The 24,307-nt window shown below is 41.8% G+C and overlaps 1 protein-coding gene across 3 annotated transcripts in view; it reads left to right on the top strand.

Moving 5' to 3' along the window:
- Positions 1-24,307, top strand: part of LOC122813109 (quinone oxidoreductase-like protein 2) — a 666,821-nt gene that overhangs the window by 561,424 nt on the left and 81,090 nt on the right. For all 3 annotated transcript variants that reach the window (XM_044085237.1, XM_044085238.1, XM_044085236.1), the window contains exon 9: positions 11,619-11,847. In XM_044085237.1, the coding sequence (XP_043941172.1) occupies positions 11,619-11,847 (229 nt within the window). The remainder of the gene's footprint in view (positions 1-11,618; positions 11,848-24,307) is intronic.

Here is a 24,307-nt window from a genome sequence, read left to right as displayed (position 1 = left end):
TTGTCCCTGAAAACATAAGTTGCAGAAGCGATTTTCCGCAAATGGGGCCACCCTTGCTGCGATCTATTCGCGATGTACATGACCGCCAAATGCAGCAACTACTTTGCCCTCATTCCCCATCTGGGGATGTCACCCAGGAATGCACTGGTCCACAATTGGCCTCCGGGACTTCTTTACCCTTTCCCCTCATACCCATTCAGAAAGCAAAACTGTTGGAGTACCCTGATTCTCATTGCTCCTTACTGGCCTCGCCAAGTCTGGTTCCCCTTCCTGTGGCCTTATCTCTTGGAGGAACCATGGATTCTGGAACCATCTCCAGACCTCCTGATTCACCAATCAGGACAGTTCCGTCCTATCATCCAAACCCTGAAATTGACAGCATGGCTGCTGCAGTTCCAAGAATAGCCAGGTGTATATCCCTTTCTCCTACTGTTAAACACACCCTCATTTCATCCCACAAACCTTCCACCATGAAGTTATACTCCAGCAAATGGAAAAGGTTTTTCATTTGGGCGGCTAAACAAGGCATAGATCTCTACTCAGCTCCCATAGAGTTTATCCTGTCCTTCCTCAAATCTATTTTTCAAGAAGGAGCTGCAGCTGCTACCATTAGAGTTCAGTTGGCTGCTATCTCAAGTTATCATTTTGGGAACATGGGAAATTCTATCATGTCCCACACTTTATGTAAAACCTTTCTGAAAGGAGTCCTCCTTATCAGACCACCAATCTGACAACCTCCGGAGCCCTGGGACTTAAACTTATTTCTGACCTCATTGATTTCTCCACCATTCGAACAGTCTTCTTCATCCGACTTGAAATTGTTGTCTTGGAAGATATTGTTCATAGTAGCTATAACATCTGCTAGGAGGGTTTCAGAATTGCAAGCTCTGACCATTTGATCTCCATATATTATATTCCATAAAGACAGAGTTTCCTCAAGAACTAATCCTTCTTTCCTCCCTAAGGTATGCTCAGAACATAATCTAAACACAACTATTGAATTACCAGTATTCTTCCCCAATTACAGCAGTAAATCAGAATACAGACTGCATCAATTAGATGTCCATAGAATTCTCCGATTTTACCTGCACAGGACTAAAGATTTCAGGAAATCGGATCAATTGTTTGTTTCCTTCTCGGAGAAAAAAAAGGCTTGCCCATTTCCAAAGTAACTCTGTCTAAATGGCTTTCAGACTGCATTTAATTTTCTTACAAAAGTGTTGGGATCATTCTTGCGTCCCACCCTCCTTCCCCCTTCCTGTATCCTGGAGGAACTGGTGGACTATCTATTATACTGTCTGACCTTGTTATAGTTGTCTGTCCACATAGCATGGATAGTAAAACAAAATATTTTTGTTTATATGTACATGGTTAGTGATAGTATAATCACTATTATGTATTTAGTTACTTTCTTGCAAACAAGATCTGGGGAATTGCCGTGGTGCACCATGGGATAAGGGATAGCCTCGAGCCAGTAAAAGCTCTTGAGCTTTAGTATCGGCTAGTCGGAGCCGAGGTTCAGCTCCGAACCATCCAGCAAGAATGTAGGCGTGATGGACTACAAACATGGAATGTTATGGTAAGTACACAACTTCTTATTTTTATCATAGTTGCTTACTAGATGATCATCCTTTCCACAGAAAAAAAAAAAACATGTTTTGGATTGACCCCAATATTTACGCCCGTATTTCTGTCAACATTTATCAAAGAGGGTAGGGAGGTTGGCCTATTGGTTAAGGTGTTTGCCTTACAAACACAAGGTGCAGGGTTTGAGTCTCACAAGGGATAATTGGCTAGGCTTAAAATGTCTCGCAAGGGCAGTTAGCTTAGTACTAATCTATGAACCTATACTAGAAATATGCAACATGTTGTCCTTTTTTATTTTTAACACAATGCTACAGTCATAGTAACCCATCCATAAACCCTGTTATCATAAACTTTTGCCATGCCCAAAACTTCTTTACATATTGTCCTTTCAATGCCTTGATATCTGCTTCAGTTCAAAATTGCACGCGTTTCCTTTTTTTGTTTCCCTGTTAAATGCTTTGATCACATACAAGTTCCAAGGATTACAGTTCTTTTTCATTTCTTGATCCCGCAAAAAAATTTCCATAGCATAGTCTCAACTATAATGTCACAAAATGTCTCTTTATTTATAAGAATTAAAGCTCTTACCTCTTGAGCTTTTATACCCAACAGAATATTTAAGTTGTTCCAAACATCATGTCTGTCCAGTGTATTTCTTTATTTATTTAACATTTGTTTACCAGGAAAGTCCAGCTGGAACAGAGCCCATTTTCAGCAGAGGACCGGGGAGAAACTCTCCAGACACATGTCTTTGGAATGTGTGAGGAAACTGCAGCACCTGGAGGAAACCCACGTGAATGCAGGGGAGGACATGCTGACTCCACACAGAAGGCACCCAAGCTGAGAATCAAACTGGAGAACCCCTTGCACCGCCCAGTTCATTCTTTTACTTTTTTTTAATTCTCACCAGATACTTCACCTTATGTTAACTTCTACCCTGCTCTGCTCTTTCTTAGCCTTCGCCTTTCTTCACTGTTTCCATATACAGCTTCTTCCTGTTGCTGTCTCCCTTCAGGATAGAATCAGCTTCCTCATTCTGAATCTTATCCATAATATCTTCCCTCAAAACCTCATTTCCATTTTCCGTCTCACTCTGCAGCATCATTTCACTTAATAAATCATCCTGTAACCCTCCCGAGTGGGGGGTTGTATTTGTGTCCTACATTTAGTACTTCCTTCTCAGATTTAGCAAACAGGCTTTACTGAACTGCATTTTCCAAATCCTGTGCAAACACCATCTACATCACTGGCATTCATGGCTGTGCCTTCTGCTATCTTCTTCACTTTGCACACTGTCCATCCACTCCACTGGAAGTTCCCCAATGCCCTAGCCAAACATTCCCCAGTAGTACAGCTACCACCTCAGTTATCCCCTCAAAAGAGGCTACTACCCTAGTAGGACAAACCTGGTCAGAAAAGACAGATGGATCTTGAGCCATAACTGGCTAGCTCTAAAGTATCTCTTCAAATAAGGTAAACCTACACTGCATTGTTCTATTGGAAGGATCAGCTTACCCACTTAACTCTTGCCCCTTTCCCTCCTAGATAAATTCCTTCAACTCTTTATTATTGTCCAAAACTTTTCCTCTGGTCGATAAAAATATGCCTGACCTGTATATAAACCTAAAGGGACTAAAACATATTTCCTCTGTTTTTATCTTCCTTACTGTATCTATTGTGATGCTCCTGCACTGGCCTAGTAATCAAGGAGCCTCAGTCCTCACCACTGGCAAACAGCTCGGGGATGTACATACTGGGAGGATGAGAAGTAAAGAAGTAAATGCACAGTAAAGTGCAATTTCCCTTAAGAGCACACACAGATCGCAGTCAGTCTGGGGCTGATTTCTCCCTTTTTCTCCAGATCCCCAATAAGACTCCCCACTGCCATAGCTATAGGATTAAGATCTCAGCTGAATTGCCAAGCCAAAACCTCCAGCACCCTCTATGTCCAACCAGTGCTAAGTGTCCCCCAGTCCAAGTAGCTGACACACACACACACACACACACACACACACACACACACACACACACACACTCTTTGAGGTTTGATTTATATATACACACACACGCACACACACACACACACACACACACACACACACACACACACACACGCACGCACACACACACACACACACACACACACACACACACACACACACACACACACACACACACACACACACTCCTGGGAATGACTGGCACAGGTTTACTAACTATGCCTCCTTCTGCCCAGGCTCTGAGGTAGTTGTTATTGCCACCAACCACTCATATCAGCTACTTTAAGGTCCTTACAAAGGGTGTCCAAGCCTACTGTGTAATATTACTGTTAATCCAAATGGTAGTCTGACCAAGCAAAGCTATTTAGGAGTGGCCTGAACAGTGTCACCAAATACATATGCAAGTACTCTAGAAGCTTAAATATGTCTCACAAATAACCACAAAGATAGGTTTAAATATATATAATAATAATAAAAGAACAAGACAATACTCAGCCAATCAACACAGTAACTTCAGAGTTCAAAATCACAGGAAATATTTTTAAACAACATTGCAGGACAGTCTCAAATAAATACAGAAAATATCTAAATTAATCTTTACTGTTTTGCTAACTATATCTAAGAGTTACTATGCCCTAAAAAAATTACTTAACAGAGAGCAAGGCAAGTGCAGATGTCATGATGAGTGGCTGTTTCCAGGTCAAATACAAAATGCCCAGTCTCTGTCTGAGAGAGTTCTTAAATTAATATGAAATATTACTGCTGGGTTAACTTGGATGACATCACTTTTTGTCACTTCACTTCAGTTCCCAGGCTACACCTCCCATTGCAGCATTTGACATCTCCTTGTGAAAAATACACATCTCTCATATGGTTGCAGATCTTGGAAGTCGTAAAACAATAAAACACTTTTACATTTTAAACCTAGTAATTATTTCTATTTCAAGACAATAAAAAAAACTTTTAGTTCTAGACATTGTGTCCACTTCAGCATTGAAACTGAGAGATAACATCTCTTGTTTATGGCCCAGCTATAAAGTAACTTAATCTCAACTGTTCTTAAGTTTTGCAAGTTAATCTTCTATGTTCCAGCAGAGTACACTGTGGATACATATTAGCTCAGTACATAACATACAGTTCTGTATAAATCATACCATTGTTCACAAATGACATAGACTTATTTACAAAATTCCAGATAGCTGGGCTGGCAGTATTTCCCTATATCACATCCATAATCAAGAGCTTCGGGTTTCTCAGTTTTTTAATTCTGTTTTCTTTAATGTCTTCCCACATACTTTTAGCTGCCATAAAATAATCCCTTTTAATCCATAAAACTAAATACTTCATCATGTCTCCTCACAGATATGGGTTTTGCTGAACCAGTTCTTGTGTAGGTACATAGTTTACTGCTGTAGACTTTGTTCATTTAATTTTGTATCCTGAAAAGATATGAAACTCTTTTCTATATTTAACAATAAAAGTAATTTGCTAATAAGACTGCCTTTTCTTGTGTACCATGCCAGTTATGTCATTGAACTTGAGAGCCCCTTATCTTCTTTGCCAGCACCTCTTAAATATACAACAAATAACAAAGAGGAAGGTGGGTTCCACTGCCTGGTTCCTCTCTTCAATCACAGTTGTTGGAAAGGAACTCTCCTGCTTTAATTCTTTCCACTGACCCTTCATATATCTTCCTAATTAATCAAATAATTGTATCAGGGAATGCAAATGCTTCCATTTCCCTAGTCATAAAATTCCAACTGACTCTTAACGTATGCTTTCTTTATATCAAACTCAGTAATAGCAGCGTCACTTTCTGCTTCCTTCTGGATCATCGTTCAGTTAATTTTATCAAATATGTGTCCCCTCTCCATGAAACCACATTGATCCATATCTATCAATGGTGGGAACACCTTTCCCATTCCCTTAGCTAGTATAGACAAAACCACTTTATAATCATGGTTAAAAATTGAAATTGGTCTGTGTGAAGCTGGAGCTGAAGGCCCTCTTTGGATAATGCATCCACCACAGTTTTCTTAAAATCCTTTCCTCACCTTCTTCCCTTTCTACTAAACTTCCACAGGAATACTGTCCATTCCTGAGAACTTCCCTGTTGGTTGATTATACATCACCACTTTTATCTCATATTTTCTTATCTTAGATACTGTTTTTTAACACTTGTTATATTATTACTTAAAACATAGACGCACATGCATTAATAAAAAAGAAAATACACCCTATTTTATTCATTTACATACAGTATACATTACATATGGCTTCTTTATTTACAACTCTCATGTAGTTTAACAGTGCATAAATTGCTGAATTCCTGCCTTCCCTTAAACCTCCTATGAGCATTAATTTGTATGTATTGTTCCCACAAATCCCATTTATTTCTATGTAATTAGATCTTTAGAAGAGAGGTGGAGCAATCTTCCAGTTCTTTTATCCCTTTTCCAGTATTCATTAATTGAAATACAGTCTGTTTAGACTTTGATTTCCATTTTCTAGTAATCTGACAGCTAGTAGAATTAAACTTAACAAGGCCTTACTATGTCTAGATAATTTAGGTCATATCCTAGCTCAAAAGTATAATTTCCTTAGTTAACAGTCATTTAGTCCCCCAGTTTTTCTGACATAGTATGCTGTAGAAAAATTTTAAAACCTGCCAGCTCATTGCACATCCAAGAACATGTTCCCAGTTACCTCTTTCTTCCCCATCATGCCTCCAGCATTTGCTGTCTACCTGAGGAAAAATTCTTTGAAGTCTGCTTGAGGTATAAAAATACCTATGCAAATACTCCCTCAAAAAATCCTAAACTTTCTGGACTTTGTTGCGTACTTAAGAGACGTACATATGTGCTCCCATTGTTTCCTTGTGAATTGCTTTTACAGTCTGTCTTCCCAATCATTTCAAACCTGTTCTGATCGATTTTTATTGTTATCATGCAGTATTTTATATGCCCTGCTAATTGTACCCCTTTTCACAGCAGCTGCTGTTCTAGATTCAACAAAAATCTTTCCCGAGCAGGTCTTTCACTTAGAACTCCCGTATCTCCTTCTCTCTGCTTAAACATTGATATCAATGTGTAGTAGAAAAGGCAGTATCTAACCTGCAGTCCAACTGTCTTCTCAGCCATAACCCACACTGCTAGCTTTTCCAGTCCTCTGTTGTCTCCTAATAACTTCATTCCTTTGCTGGGTTTCTCCAGTAAATTCCAGGACACTCTTGATTATATCCTGTACCTACTTGCAGTCATCCTTTTTGGTAAAATTTTCTTTCTCATTTCCTGTGTTGGCTTAGTCATTGGAATAGTTTCTGCAACTTTATAAGTCTAATAATTTGTATGGTTGCTGTTATCCTCCTCAGGGATCTGCATCCAAATCCTCATTCACTGCTTAATTCTTGAACACCCCCCCCCCCCATGCTTTATCATCATCATTTTTCACTATGAATTATAACCTTCTGCTTGTTTTATGTATGTGAGCCTTAACTGAGTAGCTCTAAAAAATCCTTTAATCTCCGGTGATCCTAAACCACCTTGTTTTATTGGGAGCAACAGCTTATCCCTCTTAATTCTTGCCCTCCTCCCCTTCCAGTTAAATTCCTTCATCTCTATTAATTATTGTCTACAACTTCTCTCCTGGTTGATATCAGTATGCCTGATCCATATACAAGACTAAAGGGACTAAAACCATTTTCACTGTTTGTATGTTAGTATCCATATCCATAAACAAGGTCTTTCACTTTCTCACTTTTTGTATTTATTTAGTCTGTTCCCATGTGTGCTTAGTTGCCATAAAATAAATAATTTTAATGTATACTCCTAAATAATTGATCTTATCTTGTCCCCATAAATATGGGCATTTCTGAACCAATTTATGTGTGGACACAACTTATGGCCATAGCCTTTAGTGTTATCTTCAATAATTTTATGTCGTGAAAATACTTCAGATTGTTTAAAATGTTCCACAACACTGAAATGTCCTTTTTCTGGATTTATCAAATACAAAATAATATCATCTACAAATAAAATTAACTTTTCTTGATTACCATACCAATGTTCTGAGTCCCTTTTTTCTTTGCCAGTGTTTCCAAATGTAAAGCAAATAAAGGAAAAAAAAGGACACCCCTGCTTTGTTCCTAACAAAGGGAAAAAAGGACACCCCTGCTTTGTTCCTCTGTTCAAACACAACTTATCAGAGAAGGGCCCTCACACTTTAATTCTTCCCTCCAATTTTTCATATATTCTTCTAATTAACTTTGTTATTGTCTTAGGGAATCCAGTTGTTTCCATTGCCTTTCTCAGAAAATACCATCTTGCTCTGTGGAATGCTTTCTCTGCATCAAGACCTAACAACATCTGTATTTTCTTACATTCTGCTTCCCTCTGGATCACCATTGTGTTAGTAATATTGTCAAATGTTTGTGCCCCCTCCACAAAACCACATTGATCCATATCCATCAATTTTGGCAATGCCTTCCATTCTTTTAGCTAGTATAGACAAATACCTACTAATCACAGCTTAAAATTGAAATGGGTTTATATGAAGTTGGATCTGATGGTTTTTTTACAACCACCACAGCTTTCTTCCAAGATGTTGGCACTTCCGCTGCTTTTAAAATACTGTTAAAATTCTCCATTTCTTTATCACTTTCTTCCTTCCTACTTCGAAACTTCCACAGGAATGCCATTTCTTCTTGGAGACTTCCCTGACGATTGATTATACATCACCGTTTTTATCTCATATCCTCCTAGTACAACTATTAGTTGCTGAGCTTCATCTTCTCATTAGAGGAGAGGGCATAATTAAGTCTTCCCATAAATATTTCCATTTGTGCTCCTTCTTGGTTTCCACAATCTTCTGATTTACACTTTTCATAAAATTTCCTCTACAGGATCTCGGACTTGTCATAGGCTCCCTAAGTTTGGCAACAACCCTTTCTACTTTCTGTTGTTTAAGTCATTATACTAAACGTTTTTGTGCTGTGGAGTTATCAAAACATGGTTTGCTTAACAGCAATCTTTCCAAACTCAAACATGTTATACAAATATTCCCTTATTTTCTCTCTAGCATTCTGCATTTGCTCCTTCTCTTGTTCTGTGAGACTACCCCTTATTCTGCAATACTTAAAGCTTTATCAGCCTCTCTAAATAATTTGTATTAATTCTTAATTATATGTCTTTCTCTTTTATTTCTGCCATATTTTTCAGTTCCACTTTCATTTTATCCCACTCACTAGCTATCCCTTTAAAGATTTTTATTAAGTCTCGAATAGTCTCCACTACCTGTTCCTTGAATTCCTGTTTTCTTAACAGGTAGGTGGGAAAGTGCCATTGTCTCATTTTTCCTTCATAGCCCTCCTGGACCACACCACTTACCAGGATGAATATGTTGGGGCCCAGCTTTATCCCTGCCAGGCTCTTTATGAGACTGAGAGTATAGATTGAATAACAAGACAGAATAATATGCTAGGTTTTTGTTGTTGGTTTGCAGTGCACTGTGACATTGCATGTACACAGTTGTGTAAGGTACAGGTTCCATTTTCTACATTGTACTTGCCGCTTTGCAGGTACACCTTCATGGCAAGCTGCTAGACAGGGGGGAGTGTCCATCTGCTCCTATAGCCCTCAGGCGAGAAGGGCAGTTCCATGGGTGCTTCTTCCTATCTACTGCACCACTAGTAGGTGGAAGAAAATCATTTAGTTACGTGCATCCAGTGCACCCATGGTAGCAGAAAGCATACCTTCTGACATGCAGTTTCACTTCACCTTTAAGGAGAAAGGAACTCCTCTGTGCCATACTTTTTGTATTTGTTGCATTCGTAAGGTAATATACAAAGCTTTACTATTAACATGTAGTTGTAATATGAAAATTATAAAAAAATACTGTACTTATGAAAATGTCAATAACCACTGCATTGTTCAGCACACAGATTCTAAAATGTACTGAATATGTTACATTCAACTTGTACAGAAAATCAGACAGAATGTACAAAAAATTATGTACACAAGGCTTATTTAGTCAAAACCAATTACTTTGTTAATCATTTATTGTACGTTTCTTAACAAGCCTCATTCATGTATTGTACTATTAACAATGCTTTTAAAGCTGTATCTTTGTTTTGTTTCTTATGGTCAGACATTTTTTAGGCTGTGCATACATTCACCTAGTTCTCTCATTTAAAACTTGAAAAGTATTTCGGCAATAAAGTAGGACAGTATGTTTGATAGTGTAGTGTGTTAAAGCTAGAAGCAAAGACAGATCTTTGGAAGACATGAAGGACTGAAGTTGTTACAGTACCATACAACACTGGGGTGCAACTGATGTTTGATAGTGACATTTTTATATAAATTGGCATTGCTGTATGTGTAGTTTATTGGCCAGTTTGAGTTATCACATTTACTTAGTTATTGTGTATTCGTCAACATGATCTGTTCGTGTTTGCTGCATACCATTGGTATCTTTACACATTTGTATGTTGCTTGTTTTTTTTTTTCTTTCCCCTTTTTTAACCATATATCAGATCTGATGGGTACAAGAGGGCAACTAAAAGAAAATGCTCAGTTGATACAAAATTTAGAAGTAGAATGTAGGTCTGAGAAGTTGCATCCCAAATCCTTCCCTAAAACGTGCAATGCTTATGTAGCTGCAGGGCAACACATCTGATCATATCTTTTTCATCTATGTTGTACTTTTGTATACTGTCATCATTGTAAATGCTCAGTATTGTCTTATGATTAATCTTGCCGTAAATGACAGGATGGGCTGGGTTTTCTGTTAATAACAAGATCCTAGAGAGACAAACCTTTTCTGCTTCTAACAAATAAGTGTTTAATCTTTTTTGTCACATGTTCCCAACTTACCTAGTTTCCTTTTACATATATATAGCTGGGATGTATTAAACATCAAAAACACAAATCTGGAATGGCTAACGTTCAATCCTGAAAGATCAAAACCCAAAATACTGTAAAAATGAAACACTTATGTTTTTAGCTGGGGGGGGGAACAAGTCCTCCTACACCCCCACCCCATGCTAATTATATATACCAACTCCAAGATTGCTGTACACTGGGAAAAGGGCAAATTCCCCTTTCCCCACTGTGCAGCCTTGCACAGACTTAACACCAACAGAAGCAATCAAATGAGTTTTGATCAATTCTGCTGGTGTTAGACATGTTCAGGATTACAAATGTTGTCATGTAGATGTTCCCTTACAAAAGCATAGAAAGGACACTCCCACTTAGTAAATATAAAGCTTTTTGTCTATGAGCTTACAACAAACAGAAATTAAACAGTGTGATCTTTTAAAAAAAACTTACGGATAAGTATTTCAAAAACACTGCTGACAACTATTACTGATAAATGTTTTATAATTGTTTCAAGAACTAGTCAAAGAAAGCCTGGACTCAAGACCATGTGGTTGTAAGTTGAAGTTGACCAGGCACTCAAGGAAAAGAAAACCAACATCATGTCCGGAGGCTTTGTTGGAATAAAAGGCCTTAACTGTTGAAATACAGGCTTCCCTACCTCCAGCTGAATCCCCTCCCTCTTCATTAACTTTTTGGTTCTTGTGCCTTACCTGTTTTGGCTGTTCCTACCAATATACTCCATTATATTGTTACTTACCTTGGGCCATCCTTCAGTCTGTTGTAGCTGAGGTCTGACTTTGTTTCTCATGCTTTGATGGCTCACCAGTATACAAATCAAATCAGCATGGTTATGCCCACAGTGCCTTTATGGGACAAAATAATCTAACTGTTCATGATATATGGGTGTTAGTGAATAGAGGATTTTTTTCCATGTTTGTCCTGTCCAGGGGAGTGGTCATGCCAGAGTTTGCTGCCTGACATGTTTATTTTGATGTGGAACTTAGAGTGAAGCAAGAGTGAGAACACAGTGTAATAAGAATCAGAAGGAAGAAGACCTTAGTATGAATCAGAGCACATGCGGATAAAGAGAGATATGAACTGCAGAGGAGGACAGTGTTAAAATAAGTCTTCTGACATTGTGCATTTTCTTTTTCAGTCTGTGTTGGGAAGGTAGAGTTGTAATTGTGGGCTTTGCTGGAGGATTGATTCCATCTCTTCCAACCAATCTGTTGCTTTTGAAGAACATTGCTGCAGTGGGAGTGTACTGGGGTGGATACCCCGATGAGAACTTCACTACATTTTCAGACACAATCTGTTCTGCCATCCGTTACTGTCAAGAGGGAAAGATTAAACCTTATATTGGAGGTGTCTATGCATTACATGAGGTGAGATGTGATTGCCTAATTTTGTTCAAAGAATGTGGCACATTTCATTTGCTTATTTTTAGATGGAAAAGGGGATTGTATGCAGGGACATATGTGGCACTGATACTACAGGGCAGCTTGCTTCTGAAGATGACTTTCTGTTATATGTACAAGTAACCATTTTGTGTTACTTTGTTTCAGAGTACTGTGTGTTACATATAGAGTTAAAAACTAAGACATCCTATAAACATAAGCACACGCTTCCTTTCTTTTATGTGTCTTCTTTTGATTCTCTCCCGTATATTCACTTTTCAAGTGACGCCAGTGTTATAAAAGAAAAGGACAGTCACCCAGACAAGACCGTCAGCTGTGCAGTGTCAGAGCAGAGCTGGTTTGTTTTGGCAGCTGGTGCTGTAGTTCAAAAGACTTAAAATCACCCCCTTTTACTCATGCATGTCATTAGAATCTGTTTAGAATGATGCCCTATTGTGGTGGGAAGTTAAAAAAAAACTGGTGAAGCATTTGTATATACTTTACATCTGAGTAGGCAAGATGTAAATATGATGAGTCTGCGTCCTGTTCTAAAGGTGCATGATTGGAGTCTTTCTGCCTTCATTTACCTATTGTGTATTTTTTTTTTTCTGTAAGGTTAGTGTATTGTGGTTCATGTAGTGTTTACGGTGTTTCAGTTTTTGCTGTTCTAGTGAGGTGTTTCTTAACTGTGGATAAGGGGTTTAAGAAATGTGTTGCTTGTGTGCACAAGCTGCCTTTGCAAGATGTGAATGACGTGTGCTCATTGCTTGGGGGCTTTCCACTTTGATTCCTTCCATTCGATATATGAGGGTTTGGGTCTAGGGCCTTTAATGAGAGAAGAGCAAAGTGGTTCATCTTCTGCTCTAAAGGACAGTTCCAACAAGTCTTACCATTCCTCTCAGGACTCCAAGACTTCTAGAGGGGACCATAAGAGGTCCTCCCTTATCTCCACACTTAGACTGTCTTCTGGCTTACTGGACCCAAAAGCACCAAGATCTTTGGGCGCCTCGGTTGCCTTGGTAGCGGTGTCAGCTCCAACTCCTCCGAGCCGATTGTCCTTGGTGCCGACCACGAGTAAGGCAATGTATCTTGTCCTAAGTATGCCAAGCCACTTTTTGGTGAAAGGAGCTCCATCAGGTTGGGTAGCTTCCCCCTTCATCCCTTCTAGTCCACCGGAGATGTCACCAGAGTCTTCTCCTTCCCTGCCCTTTTCCTACTGTCTCTGCTTTGCACCTGACAAGCGAGCCCTTCTCTATTAAAGCAACTCTCTAAACACTCATTTTTTGCTTCATCCACTTGGTTATCAAGGTCGGTGGACAGTGTCAAAGCTTCAGATTTGGAGCAGCTGATGAGGTCCTTCTTGAAGACTCAGATGCAGTTAGGTCTTATTCCTTTGGGTCCGGTACCCCTACCCAGAACCTCAGCTCCTTCACCCTGGTTTCCTCCCTTGGGTCCTTTGGAGCTGAGGTCTTCAGTCCCAGCTGTGTTTCCATCTTTGCGGTCAGATCTGACAGTCTGGCCATGCTTGGCACCGATTCCCACCTTGGTCTTGTCAACTCCAGCCATGGTTTCGAGGCTGGTGTTTTCAGGTTAGGTTCAATGATCTCAGCTTCAGGTTCATCCCTCCCTCTGAAAGTCAGCCCTCAACATCTCGGCTCGGGTCTTGACATAGAGGCAAGATGTAGTTCCCCTGGGTTTGGGCGCATCTCAAATTTCTTCGGATCGTGGAACTGTCAGCTCCGATTGGCCAGCTTCTGCCTCTCCGTTCAACATTGTGGAGAGGATGTTCTCCACTCAGGAGATGGATCGGTCTTCAGCCAGTATCCCTTCCCCCTTCTCATCTGTGCCTGCAGACAGTCATCAGCCTACTCTTGGACAGCCCATGCCATTTGGTATTATTTCCACCCTCTTTGCTGGGCTTCCTGCCTCTTCCCCTCTCCTTAGACTTTGCCTGAGTGGGAGGTCTCATGCAAGAGGTAATGCAAGAGGAAGTACCTTTACTCCCCCGAGGAGTGCCCCACTGAGGATACTGACCTCAAAGAAGAAGGGTTCTCTAAATCATTGCACAATGATGCCTGTTTTGGCAGTCTGTCTGATCTTTTTCACCAGTGTGGTGACTGGACCACCGAAGCCCACTCTCCAGATGAGTCAGCATTTTAGGAGATGATCTGCATGGGCCTATTCATGCCCTGGGTAGTCTCCTCTCTGGATGTGCTTATAGATCTAGTTTCTCAGAGGCAATAGACAGAACCTGACACAGTGGATCCTATTCCTAAGAACCCAACAGAATTCTTGCTTCAATCAAGGATTGGCCATGCTGGAGTAAGGCTCCGGCCTTGGATGTGATCATGGTGGCAGCCACCACAAAGAAGGAGATCTCAGAGGAGAGTTCCTCAGTCCATCCCCCAACAGAGAATCTCTGCTTTAGACTGACCAGGGAAGCACTGTTATGCCTCAGCAACATTTGCGTTGAGGACACTTAACTACCTTTCCCACTTGACAAGGCTTCGGTTTGACCTTGTGGATGAAGTGTTAAGGAATATTAGGACTTAGCAGTCCTCAGGGGTTCAGAAGACAATGGAGACTCCGCTATCTACTCTTCAGTCTATTCCCAGTGTTTCCTTGGGGCACATTTTGAATGCAGTTGTTGAAGCTTCCCGATCACCTTGCACTAGCATTGCCACATGCAGCAGCACGCTTGGATGAGGCTGTCCCTTCTCAGACTGCCTCAAGGCATTGGACATCTTTTAACACTCCTTTTGATCACTCTTCTTTGTTTGAGCCTAACATTAAAGACACGCTTACTAGGAGCAAGCAAGACAGAAAGATGCTGTTGGCCATAGGAGTGCATTTTGCTACCTCTCACAAAACCTTCTCAAGGAATCAGATAGTGGGCAAATGTCTCTTCTTTAGAAAATCACAGTAGCCTTTCCAGGATGCTCCTTTTGAGGGTTCCACCTGCAGCTGGGGGAACTATAATGGATGCTGCCCATGAGGCTGGGGTGGTCCACAAAATCAGGGCTTCTGCAGAGCTTTCTCCAACAGGCACTTTCAGCAATAATTGAAAGGTTGCCTGATTGCCTTGCTGTGGAGGCAGTCGGGTTGTTTGGCTCTTAACCCAAAGCTTGGGAGGCCATCAGCTCGGACACATGGGTGTTAAGTCATATCCCGAGATTATACCATTCCCATTTTAGAAATCCAAAGTTAGGTCACAAACATTACCCAGATGTTCCACCCTGTCAGAGACAGCTGCAGTGGTAGAGATTAAGAAGCTGCTGGCAGATCGAGTCATCCACGATGTCCCACCAGACCATCAAGGATCGAGGGTCTACTCAAGGTTCTTTTTGGTACCAAAAAAGAATGAGTACCTCAGGCTTGTTTTGTACTTGAGAAAACTGAATCCCTTCATGAAATAGACCAAATTCTAGATTGTCACAGTGCAGTCCATTCTGCCTCTGTTGAGGAAGGATGGCTGGATAGACCTGAAGGACACCTACCATTGTATCAAGATAGAGAGGAGTTCCAGGAGGTTCTTGCACTTTTGGCTTGGAGCCAATTATTAGCAGTTCAAAGCCCTGCCATTTGGTCTCACCACTGCACCCTGTGTGTTTACCAAGTCTATGGTAGTGCTGGCAGCCAAACTCTGGCCGCAGGGATTTCAGATCTTTCTTTACCTGGACAAACAGCCACACAGCTAAAAAACGCACTTTCCAAACCTAGGAATACAGCATCCGTGGGACCAGGTGACATCCCGGGCTGTGTACTACATGAACTATAAAATGAACTGGCACCTCACCTGAGTGTCATGTTTAATCATAGCCTCACCTCAGGCTTCATGCCCACTGAGTGGCGCACAGCTACAGTTATCCCACTCCACAAGGGGGGAATCCACCTTGGATCCCAGGAACTACTGCCCCATCAGTCTGATGAGCCTGATCTATAAGGCCGTGGAACATGTTATCATGGAACTTATAAACAAAGACATTGGCAACCTTCAAACACTGGACCCCCACCCAGTTTGGGTTCGTGAAGGGCCGATCTTGTCTCCTAAACCTGATTGACTTCTTTGAATAAGTCTCCAGAGCCGTGGACGAGGGTAAGGCAGTCCACACAGCCTATCTGGACCTCGCCAAGGCCTTTGACACCATCCCTCACTCTGGAATTATAGATAGACTTACTAAGCTGGGCATTAATCCCTACGTCACTCAATAGGTTGCTAACTGGCTTACTGACAGAACCCACACTGTAAAACTAGCCGACTCCAAATCCAGCTCGAGACAAGTGGAGTAACTCAGAGTTCAGTCCTGAGACCACTCTTGTTTGGCATCTACTTCTTTGAAGTACAGGCCAACACTAAGGGACTCTGGCTAACAAAGATTGTAGATGACTGCAAACTGGGAGCCATTATTGAAACTGGGAGCCATTATTGAATCCCCAAATGATGTGGATACTGTACAAAAGGGTCTTACAGAAACAGATGCTTGGTGCCAGAGCCATCAGCTCAAGCTCAATGCCAAGAAATGTATAGTTATCCCCTTTTGGAAAAAACATGTACCCGTGAGTTACCACATAGGTGGCAGTATACTAAACACCGAAAGTGTGATAAGAGACTTAGGGACACAGGTGGACAATGGTGTCACCTTCGATAACCACATTGCCACAACAGTTAGGAAATCCTATGTAGCACACATCATCACTAAGGGCTTTTCATCCAGAAAAAAGGAGGTCATTGTCCCACTGTACTCATCCCTCATTAGACCCATTATAGAATACAACGCCCCGTTTGGTATGTACCGCTCAAGACATGTGCAACAACTGGAAAGGCCGCAGAAATACCTCACTAAAAGAATCACAGGCTTAAAGCAGATGCCCTACGCTGACCGCCTTAAAAAAAACTCCAGCTATACTCTGTCGCATATCGTCTACTCAGAGGCGATCTTTGCTTAACATCCAAGGCCATGTCAAACCCAGAGCTGTTGGACATGCTACACGTAAAGAAATCCCAATCCCTCAGAGCCACACGCTCCAGGGATTTAAACCTTGTCATCACAATAAACAAAACATGCTGGAGGGATAGGTTCCTGACCCAGAGACTCCCTAGACTCTGGAATAGACTGCCCATACATGTCAAGCAAAGCGCTTCTATGGCCCTCTTCAAAAGGAACCTTGACGATTGGATGGAAGAAAGGAAATTCACCCCGGGGATCATATCAGTCGCCCTGCTAGACAGGGGTCCAGAGAAGTAAATAGTGTGGGAAGAAATAGCCAAGGAATTGTTATGGCTAGGCTTGTATAGGCCGTAGGGCCGATAGCCTAGTACCCACCTTTGAATAATTGACTCCCCCATGAGAGCTTCTCTAGTCAAGGCCTGGGACACCTTACTCCCATTGTGTAACCATTTGGCGATAACTGTCAGTTATATAAAGTCATGCTTTCAGCCTGTCCAGACATCAGAATTCATAGGCTGGTACTTGGATACCATTTCCCAGGTTGCCAAACTCCCAAGCTCCAGAGCCATCAGCCTTCAAACTCAGGCAGTATGTATTCTTATCTTTGCAAAACCTCCAGCTGGTATGGTTCTGATACTCTTGGAAAACATGACAGCCTCACTAGGGTTGGTCCCCTTATCAGGGTTCTACATGAGGGCTCTGCAATGGACACTCAAAGTACAATGGTCTTACTTGACTCACCCAATGAATTTTCCCATCAGTTTGACAAATGTTTGTCACAAGCAAATTCGTTGGCTGTTAGTCAGTCACCTGTAGTAATCAAGGGAAGGCCCTTTGTTCTTCCCCATCTTTTGGCCACAGTCACCATGGACATCTACTTCCCTTCTTGGGTGGGGACATTTTAAAGGGAAGACGTTCAAGGGGTCCTGGTCTTTTGCAGAGGCTAACATTCACATACATTTTCTGGAGATGAGGAAAGTCATCCTTGCGTTGCAGGCCTTTCAGGATGTCCTCACCTGTGGTGTGAGTGTGATCCAGATAGACAGTATTTGTATTGTCTGGTATCTGAACAAGCAAGGGGGGAGCATGTTCTTATCCTCTTTATGAAGAGGCGATGAGGGTTTGACAGTGAGTGATCTTATCTCAATGGTTTCTGATCCCAGGGAGATCCAGTATTCTGGCTGACAGGTTCAACAGGAATATTCTTCTTTCTCATGAGTGATATCTTATTCTGAGAGTTGCAGCTCAGATCTTTCAGCATGGGGGCACACCGTGTTGTGACCTTTGTACTTCCCCATAAACACCAAATGCAACAACTATTATGCCTTAGTTCCTTCTCAGGGATAGTCACCCAGAGACACTTTTCTGAGTGCTTGGCCCCCCGGGTCTCCTGTACGCATATCCTCCTGTTTCCCAAATAATCACGTTTCTTTAGAAGGCAGCCCATTGAAGAGTGACCCTGATCCTCATAGCTCCCTTCTGGCCTCGTCAGGTGTGGTTTCCCTTTCTGAGGCCTCTTTTGCAATACCCACATTGGGTTCTGGATCCCACTCCAGACCTCATTCCTCATACAGAACGTATAGATCCTGCAGATCTGCAATCCCTTAAGTTAACTGCATGGTTTCTCCGGTTCCTTTGACGGCTTGGAATCCCAAAGTATCTGACAGTGTTATGCGCATTTTGTCCTCTTCCCAAAAGCTATCTACTAGGAAAGTGTAGTAAATGGAAACACTGTGCAGTGTGGGTAGAATCTCAAGAGTTTGATCCTTTTTCCGCTAACTTAGTTTTAGATTTTCTTACCGAGTTGTTTAATTCAGGCTATATATTTTTTTTATGATCAAGTTACAATTGGCAGACATTTCTAGTTTTCATATCGATAGGGAAAACATCCCCTTGGCTTCTCTGAAAATTTCCAAGGTGTTTCTCAGATGCACATTCCTTTTGTGCCGTCTTGTTTGGGATCATGTCCCTCCTTGGAATTTGCTTTTCATGTTGCAAGTCCTTGCAGGTCCTCCTTTTGAGCCTTCAGCCTCATCACACCTAAGGTTGTTATCTTGGAAAACTTTGTTTCTGGTGGCTGTTATCTTGGCCAGGAGAGTCTCCAAGCTACAAACTCTGGATTCTATTCCTCCTTGTTTGGTGTTCCACAAGGATAGATTAAGAAGGGGCTAACTCGATCTGAGGTGTCTGCTGGGGACCGTGGGATTGTAGGTAGGAGAGGTGGAGCCCAGCAAGTTAAAGTCTAGTAGATTTGGCCGGTGTAGGATCCAATAACCTGCAGGTTGAACTAAATCAAGACAGACAACATGGATCTATCATCATGGTAAGTATGTGACTTTCATTTTTTGTCCTCCACAAGGAGTGGCTGTTCCTAATACCAAACCCATTTTTTTCCTGAAGGGTGGTTTCTGAGTCTGAGGTATCAGTTTACTACTCGTTTTTTTCTTCAGTCCTGAGAACAAAGAAGATAATGTTCTCCATGCCCTAGATGTTGGAATTCTGACTTCATTAGGTGCACAAGTTTATAAAAGATGGCGGGACACTTTTGGTGAAGCAAAGGCTTTACATATGGTTAGTTTACTGCATCAGTTTATGTTACCAAAATATCCTTGATCATTGCAGTCAAAGGGTACTTCACTAGGGAATGTGGCTTTTTATAATACTTGCTGTAGGAATGTGTTTTCGTTTTCCCTTGCACTAAAATCATCTGATCTTACCTTCAGCAAGCACTATAGTGTGGATCGTCACTACCTGCTGTAGAGGATGCATTTAAGAAAGGTATAACAAATATATGAGTGTTTGGCATGTCACTTGATCTTCTAAATGGCCCTCTGCAGTGGGTAGTTTTTCCTGCCTGTCAGCTTTCCTCTTTCTTCAGTGATTGTTGCTGACACCTTGAGATGGTAGAATGTTTCTGTGACTTAACCAGCATGTTTATAATTTGTCACTGCAGTAGTGTAGTCTGTTTACTTCCACTTTGAACACAACTTTAAGCAGGGTCAGGAAGTGGTAACCATTTGGGTTCAGTGAATCCCTGTTCGCCGACCAATAAACAGCAAACTGTCATTTCTGTGAACGGCCACTTCAGCAAATTTTTTTCTAGGGGGAAAAAATCACTTGGCCAACCAAAAATGAGAGACTATTTCAAACCCTTCAAACTGGGGGACTTCACCCCCCCCCCCCCCCCACACACACACACACACATCCTAACTAAATATACCATCCAACTCCGAGATCACACTACAATGGGGAAAAGGGCAAATTCCATATGATGACCAAGCGATTTTTTTCCCCTAGGGAAAAAAAATCACTGAAGTGGCTGTTCACGGAAATGACAGTATGCTGTTTATTGGTCGGCGAACAGGCGTTCGCTGACTAGGTTTTCCAGTAACATAATATAGACCCACTTTGCTGACATTTTTAGATCATGTGTGTGTATGTATGTATATATATATATATATATATATATATATATATATATATATATATATATATACATACATATCACATGAATAGTTGACAGTACCTTCATCCTGACACAGCATGTCTCTATACTTAAGAGCTGCATTCTGTCTACTCCATGATTTTAACCTGTTAGAAAATTTGCCAGCACAGATTCAAAGTTTTAACACTGGATTGTTGTAATTCCATTTAACAAGGGAATAATGCTAGTGAAATATGTTGTCTGCAGCTTGTTGAAAATTTTACTTCTAAGGTATTAATGGAGATGTTCATCGTGTTTTACTGTTGCAGTCATTACACTTGGGTTATCCTGCTGGCAGGCTACCCGCAGTCGGCCTGAATTCCAAACTCCTGGTCCGGCATCGGTTGCTGTCGCCTCTTCCCTGACGTCAATGTGCCAGGGGTATAAAAGATGCAGCCGACGCCATTTTCTTCAGTCTTTCTTGCCGCGCGGTGCCCGAAGCAAAAGCAGTTTGCAAGTGCCGGTCGGCTGACTCCTGAGATTTTTGAAATTGAATTTCAGATCCGAAGTCTTCAATAAAGCTAAGTACCCAGTTGGGGAAACTTTTTTCTTGCTCCAGACCGATGTCAGAAAAAGTTAACAATTGTATTTCTTGTGGGAAGCAAATACCTCATAAGGATTTCCACTCTTACTGTATTCCTTGCCTAGGCCCTGACCACGACGTTGCTAGTTGTCGGTTTTGTGCTAGATTTAACCAACGCACTATTAAGCGTCGGTACTATTTTGCTTTTCATTATTTTGGCCAAAGGTTTAACTACATAATGCCATCGGAACTACCGACAACCGGAATTCATAAAAAACGCAAGGATAAAGACAAGGATAAGCATCTGAGGTCCAAAACCGACAACAAGGCCTCTTATAGGCCAGTCGCAGGTTCGCCGGTGCTCAGTGAGGCGCTTTCGCAGCCCCTGACTCCCGCTACCTCAGAGCCACAGGCCGCTTCTGACTCCCACGTGGAGACATCTAGGCCTCTGGATACTCAAGGTATTGGCCCTTCTGAAATTAATCCCTCAGATGGGTCCGGAGCCACTGAGCAGGCATCAGCTTTTGAGGGTGTCTTCAGACCTACACAACTTTATATAAAGCCTACTTCTGCATCCAAGACAAAGTCTAAAACAGTTTTAAAGACAAGGAAACCAGTACAGCATTCTCCAGGACAGGCTTCTATGCCTAAGAAACAGATGCTCAAAATGGCCGAAGACCTGATTACTTTGATCAGGGGTTCCCATCCCCCTCCTGATAAGAGGCCTAGGCAAGACACTGAATATGATTCCTTTGATCAGGTTTCCATTTCCTCTGATTCCTCTTCTGATCAGGGATATTCTGTTCCTCCCTATGAGGATTCTGATGCTGAAGATTCTATTCTTTCTGCTTCTCCTCCTGAGGACTATTCTTTTGGGGAAACCCTGCATACCATGAGGGAGCATTTCCATTGGGAGAGCCAGGAAAGACTTAGAGACTTTCTTTTACTCCCTCAGCACAGACCTCTTGCAATTCCCCCAGTTCTAGACATAGTAGATGATGTTTTTTCACAGTCCGGCCTGTCTCCAGACTCTTTACCTCCTGCCCCTGTTAAGCCGGACAGATACTACAGGGTCCCAGACTCCCATAAATTTCTTTACAAAAACCCTGCTGCTGACCCAGAAACTATCTCACAGGGTCCCAAAAGGGTCAAGGCTGCTTCTGCCAAAAACCCTGTTCCCTCAGACAGAGATTCTAGGGCTTTGGACAGATGGGGGAAAAAATTTTACACTTCTGCTAACTTGGCTGTAAGGGCTTTAAATTGTCAGTCTCATATGCTCAAATATCAGCAATACTTAATGTCTTTGTTAAAACAAAAAATGTTGACAAATTCTGAATGTTCTGAGAACAAAGATTTGCAGGATTTACTGCATGCAGCTGAACAAGTGGGAAAACATACTTTGCAATGAGGCTATGATTCACTGGAGGCCTCGTGCAGGGCCGTTGTTACAGGTTCTGTTATTAGAAGGCATGCTTGGTTAAAGGAACAGAATCTGCCTGATCATGTTAAAGCAAAATTATTGGATGCTCCATTACAGCATGATACTTTGTTTGGTGTTAAGGCAGAAGAGGTGTTAAAGAAAATGGAGGATAAAGCTAAATCTATGCAGACAGTAAAGGATTTCTTACAGGTACAGCCACCCAGATTTAGCAGGAACTGGCCCTCTAAGAATTGGTCCTTTCCAGTGTCAGACAGACCACAAAGAGGCAGATTCAGACGCCCTAGAGGCAGGCAACAGCCCCAGGGCTCATACAGGCCCAAACAATGGGGTGCTTCTACCTCCAAAAGCGGAGAAGACAAATCACAGCTTTGTAGAAAGCAGTCCCAGTGACTTCCCTCTGCCTATGCCAAGCACTTATTTTTTGGCAGCACCCTTTGGGGGAAAGCTAGCACTTTTTCCACAAAACTGGCACAAGATCACCCAGGACAAATGGGTCTTAAATATAGTCTTTCAGGGTTACAGGTTCCACTTTCGCACCCTTCCAAAGGCAAAAGGCATGCCAGACCTGCCACGCAATCAATGGCAAGAGGCACAAAAACAAGTTTCATCTCTCATGGACATGGGTCTATTCAGCCAGTTCCACCCAAAGAGCAGGGACAAGGATTTTACTCAAGACTTTTCTTAGTACCAAGAAAGGACAAAGCCTGGAGACCATTTCTGGACCTGTCTATTCTAAATACTTTTCTGGACGTCCCAAAATTCAAAATGTTGACTCTACAGCACCTTCTGCCCATGCTGGACAAGAAGGCTTGGCTTGTAACTTTGGACCTCAAAGAGGCATACCTGCATGTCCCAATCAGACAATCTTGCAGAAGATACCTCAGATTCATAGCTGGCTCACTGCACTACCAATTCTCTGCACTGCCCTTTGGCTTATCTACTGCGCCCAGGGTCTTCACAAAATGCCTGGCACCAGTAATTGCATTTTGCAGATAAAGAGGAATTCAAATTTACCCCTACTTGGATGACTGACATATTCAAGCAAAGGACAAAGATATTCTACTACAGCATCTGGCATTTGTAAAAAGATTACTAATTTGCCTAGGGTACACAGTAAACAAAAATAAATCAAAACTAGTACCCTCTCAAGAGATAATATTCCTGGGTGCAAGCTTACATACAACTGCCCAGATGGCTTATCTCACGCCAGACAAACAGAGGCATCTGACTTCTTACTTCAAAGACATGGCAACAAAGACCCAGTTATCTGCAAGAAAAATTCTGCAGGCTCTGGGCTACATGGCATCTGCATTCTACTAATTCCATATGCAAGACTGCATATGAGGAAACTCCAGTGGTATTTAAAAAGTGTTTGGACTCAACATTGCCACAGCCTGGAAACAGTAATTACTCTCATTCCCTGCCTGCAACAGGAATTTCAATGGTGGGCACAGGCCTGTCACCACAACAAGGGACAGCCATTCACCTTACCCACTGCCAGGCAAACACTAACAACAGATGCATCAGATTATGCCTCGGGGGCACACATGGCAGGAAAATGTATTCAGGGCACATGGCCCACAAAACAAATGCATTTTCATATCAATCAAAAAGAGATGCTAGCTGTACAAAATGCCCTAACAGCCTTCAAGGACCTACTTCATCCAGGACAACTACTGATAAAGACAGACAGTACTACAGTCATGTGGTACATAAACAAGCAAGGGGGCACACATTCCTACCCCCCTCTGCAGGCAAGCCATGACTTTGTGAAACACAGCATTGACTTATCAAGTACATCTGCAAGCACAATTCCTGCTAGGAAAGACAAATACTTTGGCAGACGAACTAAGCAGAAACCTCATGGATCCTCACGAGTGGAAACTGGACCCACAAATCTTCAACATGATAACAGGGAAATGGGGATGCCCAGACATAGATCTATTCACTTCCCCTCACAACTGCCAGCTACACAGATTCTGCACTCGGACTTATCACAAGCAAGCATGGAAAGTGGACGCCCTTTCATTCAGCTGGAAAGCCCTTACAGT

This window comes from Protopterus annectens, chromosome 10.part0, assembly GCF_019279795.1.
Source record: "Protopterus annectens isolate FY-2018-M chromosome 10.part0, PAN1.0, whole genome shotgun sequence".
Lineage (NCBI taxonomy): Eukaryota > Metazoa > Chordata > Ceratodontiformes > Protopteridae > Protopterus > Protopterus annectens.
This window is presented reverse-complemented; position numbering and strand designations above follow the sequence as displayed.